The sequence below is a fragment of the Anabrus simplex genome, chromosome 1, assembly GCF_040414725.1.
Source record: "Anabrus simplex isolate iqAnaSimp1 chromosome 1, ASM4041472v1, whole genome shotgun sequence".
NCBI lineage: Eukaryota > Metazoa > Arthropoda > Insecta > Orthoptera > Tettigoniidae > Anabrus > Anabrus simplex.
In genome coordinates, this window is record NC_090265.1 from 1154430399 (window position 1) to 1154436398 (window position 6000).

Here is a 6000-nt window from a genome sequence, read left to right on the forward strand (position 1 = left end):
GTAATTAGTAAGGTTTCATGCCCACGAATCCCTGAAGAAGACCCTGGTGTGAATTTTTGCTAGACAACTTGTATGTTGGGACAAACATAAGAGTGTTTAAACCAGGTGTCACCATCAACCTTGCGAAGAGAGCAGAAAGTTTAGCTTTACCAAATGTGCAGTCTCAATCTAACAGAGCTGACATTGGTGCTATGCCCAAATCTTTAACTGAAGAAAATTAGAAGTGTACTGGAAGTGCTCAACAGTAAATGAACAGATTTGTTTTGATCATTGGGTTAAACCAACAACTTGGAGTTAGATTTTTCCTTCCAAGACTACAAGGACGTAATAAATCACATCTGTACTGCTGTGTTTATAAAAGCCTCATGTGATTTAGTTTTCTCTCATTTGTTAGTGATATTGAGGTTTTCAAGAGTAATAGTTTATAAAATAATAAAAATTTGTTTTAACATTTACTGGCATAAAGTTTCTTTAATTTTCCCTCAAAACATTCCTTTGGCACTTACATAAATTTGACCAGTCCCTCTTCAAGAGTATTCAAGGATCTTTTCCGGAAAAAAAAAAAAAAGTATAAAATGACACGGCCAGATTTAGTTGGGTGGAAATGTTCTAAGCAGTTTGGCTGACGCCAACGAGTTAGCTCTAATGCCAGATAGCATACAAAAATTTCAGTCTGATATCTTGGCACTCAAAAAGAACAGACAGCACAGTGAAAAATGTGAGTTACTGACACTAGCTCAGCCAAACTCGTCTTTGCAGTATACTCTCAGCTGATTGGACTGGATCTAGTAAAACTTGTCATGAATACAAAGTACAGTCTGGAAAATAAACCAGCTTAAATCCAAACTATTTTAAACTTAGGTACCAGAAAATGAAGTAATTAAAAAATGCAATAAATTCTAAAATTATAATTTGTGTAGTTTAACAATGCTGAGTGAAAAAAAAAAAAAAAAGAATTTGTAACCCCAGCTCGCTCTCTCGAGCCATATTAATAAAAAAAATTGCATTTTTAATCATGAAAATAATGATATCACCTCCAATACTGGAGAACACAAGAAATCGACAGAATTAACTGCTATCCCTTACAGGCGAAAAACAAAAAACACCCTATGAAAACTGCGATAATTTTATTATGAAATTGAGAAAATATCGAAGATACTTCACAATACTTAACAATACTAGGGAACCAGTTTGTTTACTCATGGTACTTACAATATTTACATGGAAATTCAAATAATATATAGAGAGAAGAGAAGTTACACTAATAAGAAAACTGAGCTAAAAATATTTGCATTCCTATTGGTGTAATTAATTTACCTCTGTTTATCAACAGAATATTCAACACGTGTTGTTGCTCACAAGCAATAAAGCCATATTCGTTGAAAGATAATAAGTACTTACAGCAAATTTCTTACATCTTTAGGACGAAATATCATGACCGGTATAACCACAATCGCAGTAGTCATAACAAACCCGTAATATACAAAAAACTTGAAATAATACCTAAACGCCTTACTTGTTTCGTACAGAAAAGGTAATATTAATATAAAGCCTATTAAAATCAATTCAAGCGAACTAGGTGCCATCGTTCCTAACTTCTTCTCACACGTTCGCTATGACACTTGCACCTACTTGACAGCTGCGAAGGTGTCAGCGCCCAGCGGTGCCGGCAGCTCTTTAATCTTCTGAACGCCAGAGTCGAGTCTTGTCACAATCGATATCACAGATCGAACGATTTATCTCGATACAGCTGGAAAGGGATAGGGGGCGAAAAACACGATGAAAATTCAACGCCAGGAAATACTCAAAACGGGCTCACTATGTGATATTTAGTGAATAATGAGATGTTATTATATAAGTAATTGTGTTATAGTTGACCCGTTGGTTAACTGTAATATTTGCTCAAAGCCGCAAAGCAACTGCGGTACACCTAGCAAGGCGCTTTCTTGTAATTCTACTTAGTTTGTTAAATTCGAGGGACACTGCACTACTCCGTGGAAGGAATTTATGATTGTCAAGCGACCTCACTGAGCATTGTGCTTTTCGTCGTAACTAACGTTCAGTGTATAATTTTAATAAATAAAGCCAATAAATCCATGTAGCACTGTGTATAAAGTTTCACAATATAGCCTTGGTACCGGTACCAAGGAAGGAAGGAAGGAAGGAAGGAAGGAAGGAAGGAAGGAAGGAAGGAAGGAAGGAAGGAAGGTGGGAATTCCTGTTCAAAAATATTTTGGAGGTATCATGTGGCAAAAAGCAATCTAACAAATTGCACGTTAACCGAATATTCAATTAAAGTTAGTTATTCCTTGTTACCAGTAAAACCAAAACCTATGACACTACAGCCCTTGAAGGGCCTTGGCCTACCAAGCGACCGCTGCTCAGCCCGAAGGCCTGCAGCTTACGAGGTGTCGTGTGGTCAGCACGACGAATCCTCTCGGCCGTTATTCTTGGCTTTCTAGACCGGAGCCGCTATCTCATCGTCAGATAGCTCCTCAGTTCTAATCACGTAGGCGAAGTGGACCTCGAACCAGCCCTCAGGTCCAGATAAAAATCCCTGACTTGCCGGCAATCGAACCCGGGGCCTCCGTGTGAGACGCAGGCACGCTACCCTTACACCACGGGGCCGGCTCCTTGTTATTGCATGTAAGACAGTAGCGTAGCCAGGATCGACCGATGGGGGGTTATAGTAACAAAATGATGATAGAACGTAATGAAGGTGCTTGTGCGTGTGTAAAGTGTGTTGATATTCAGTTTGCGGTAGGCCTACACTACAAAATCTTACATTAAAATACAGAACAAGGACAGTATGATCAAGGTCAACAGTTTTACAGCGAATGGCCTATGTGCAGTTTACAGTCTAAAATACAACTTTCGAGACTTTTTAGAAAATAGATTCAAGATAACTCTTGGTTTTACAAATCATGTCTACGTGAATCTTCGAAAGAGCCAATCCATTGAGTCGACTTTCACTTGTTTATTGGCAATTTTTCTTTATTTTCTTTCGTAAAAATTCCAATGGCGGGGGAGGAGGGGTTCTGACCCCCATAAGCTCCAATTTGGCTACGCCCCTGATGTGAGAGAATTGTTTCGAAAAAAATATATCAAGCAAAGAATATACTGGAGGAACAGTGTGAATGAAGGAGATTCACAGAGCGTCCGTCGCGTCGTCTGCACGTGAAAAGTAACTTTCATGAGCTTTTTTTTTAAAAAAAAATCAAAGGCTTATTGACTCAAAATCAAGTTTTAAGGTGACAATATATTATCCTATGATTGATACCGGTACTGCAGTATATGCTCACACCTTTACAACCAGTTAAAGAGCATGAAGTCAGTAGGTAGTAGTCGCATATAGAGTAATTTAGCCATTTATTTTGGCTTCTTCTACAGATGATCAACTGAGAAAAGAAGCGTTTGGCACCGGGGCCTCCGAAAACCTTGCTACTACTCTGCCGGTACCTAAATTTACCGTGTTGATTTCCTCTCAAATATTGGAAAAAACTTTATCTCACTTGGAATGTATCCTGTACCAAATGTTTTATGCTCTTTGTTATTTATTTTACATCGCCCCGACACAGATAGATTTTGTGGCAACGATGGGGTAGAAAGTGGCTAGGATTGGAAAGCGACCGTGGCCTTAATTAAAATTCAGCCCCAGCATTTGCCTGGTATGAATATGGGAAACCATGGAAAAACATCTTCAGGATTGCCAACAGCGGGGTTTGAAACCACCATCTCCAGAATACAAGCTCACAGCTACATGACCCAAACCGCTTGGCCAACTTGTTCGGTTTTTAATGCTGTATCTACAAATAATATAATATTTATTTTTATATTTACATAATCTTAATTTATCCAGTACATAATCTTTACTTATACAGTACATGTTGTTTACCGTCAGCCAGTTTTTTTGTCTTTCGAATTTTTTGTTGACATTTTTCCTAAATCTAATGGAAACTTGTTAAAACCTGTCATTTTGTGTTATCATTACATTTTTGCGTTTTCTTGAGTCCAACATGAGAAATGTCAATATACTGTAATTTCTTCTGCTTGTATTATGCTTCTGTACCTCCTTCCTTTAAGCAGGTTTTCTTTGATGACCATTATGCATTGGTAAGTGTAGACTATATTGAGCGGAGAGTGATTATTCCCAGTTCCTAGAAAATGACTCTACATAATTCCCTGTCTGAAATTTCCCTGTATGCACCTGATTGCTTTCTTTTGCCGTATACAAACGCACTGAGCCCTCGTGGAATTCTTCCACATTATTGTTCCCTACTTTAGAATGATATGAATGAATAAAATAAAGCTTAGGAAGCAAACATTATTTGCGGTTTGCAAACTCATTCCTTTAATTTTTGCAATAAATACAAGGTATACAACTTTGCTTCCACCGTTTTGTCCCCAACACATGTATCATTCAAAGTAGTGCCCATCACTGGCCACGACTTTCTCCCATCTTTCGGACAGTGTTCGAATCCCGTGTTGAAACAATTGTTCATCTTTTGAAGCAATCCACGAATCGATCCAATTTGTGACTTCTTCATAAGATCGGAAGTGTCGGTCAGCCAGGCCATGCGCCATTGATCGAAACAGGTGATAATGAGAGGGAGCAATGTCTGGAGAATACGGCGGTTGGGGTAGGACGTCCCATTTTAACATTCCCAGGTATGTTTTGACCTCTTTTGCAACGTGGGGTCGAGCGTTGTCGTGTTGCAAAATCACTTTATCGTGCCTCTCGCTGTATTGCGGCCGTTTGTCTTTGAATGCTCTGCTCAAACGCATTAATTGTGTTCGATAACGAGCACCTGTGATTGTTTCATCGGGTTTTAACACCTCATAGTACACGACGCCGAGCTGGTCCCACCAAATGCAGAGCATGATCTTGGAGCCGTGAAAATTCGGTTTTTCCGTCGACGTTGAAGCATGGCAGGGATATCCCCACGATGTTTTGCGTTTAGGGTTATCGTAATGAACCCATTTTCGTCCCCGTTCAACGTCTCTTGGTTTCAACTCATACGGGACCCAAGTTCCTTCTTTCTGAATCATGCCCATGGTCTTGAGACGTTCCGAAATGGCTTGCTGTGTCACTCCCACTGATCGTGCCAATTCTTCTTGAGTTTGACGCGAGTCTTCACTCAGCAATGTCTCCAATTCTGCATCTTCGAAAACTTTCTCTCGTCCACCACTATGTCGGTCTTCGACGTTAAAATCACCGTTCTTGAAGCGTTGAAACCACTCACGACACGTTCTTCCACTAATAGCGTCCTCACCATACGTACGTGAGAGCATTCGATGAGACTCAGCCGCCGTTTTCTTCATATTGAAACAAAACAGTAACACCTCCCGCAAATGCCGAAAATTTGGCTCGTACACTGCCATGCTCAATCGAGAACAACTTTATGATGCAGACACATATCGACTAAGTTTGAGTGGGGTTATGTTGACCGAGGTCAAAGCTAACTGCCTGACGTCTGCGATCTGTTTCGTTCGATCGCTACGTACCGTTGTCGCCATCCATCGGCAAACGGCGGAAGCAAAGTTGTACACCTTGTATATAACATATAACTCGAGTCAGTTTCTTACACAGTTGTTGTGTATGAACATTCCAGTTCTATTTTGAGTATAGATGGATACCTCAGAGTTTCAGTGACTTACTGCTGTGTCGTTGCTCAGAAAAAAGAAAATGTCTTCAGTTTCGTTACTATTTAAGAATAATTTATTATTTATCCACTGCCAAAAGAGTAATATTGTCCACATAGTGTACAGACTTGCCTGATAAGTTCCCAGGAAGTTTCTTCAAAAGTTTTCACTGGCCCTGCTGGTGCTGCTAGGGGCCCTAAGTCACCAGATCAAATTTAGACTCCTTATAGGAAATTGTGTGAGTGTGTGAACTGCGGATAAGTTTACGAACACATGGTGACAGGTGTCAAGCTGCATGCTGTTACCATAGTTGGCACATGAGTTTGTCCCTAGCGAACAGTTTAACTTTCCAAATTT

General features: G+C 39.8%; 1 protein-coding gene across 1 annotated transcript in view; it reads right to left on the minus strand.

Moving 5' to 3' along the window:
* The window catches only part of LOC136876977 (1-acyl-sn-glycerol-3-phosphate acyltransferase alpha), a 52735-nt gene extending 51136 nt beyond the window's left edge, over positions 1-1599 (minus strand). The window contains exon 1 of the mRNA XM_067150755.2: positions 1402-1599. Within this exon, the coding sequence (XP_067006856.1) occupies positions 1402-1586 (185 nt within the window). The 5' untranslated portion in view covers positions 1587-1599. The remainder of the gene's footprint in view (positions 1-1401) is intronic.
* Between the last annotated feature and the right edge of the window lie 4401 nt (positions 1600-6000).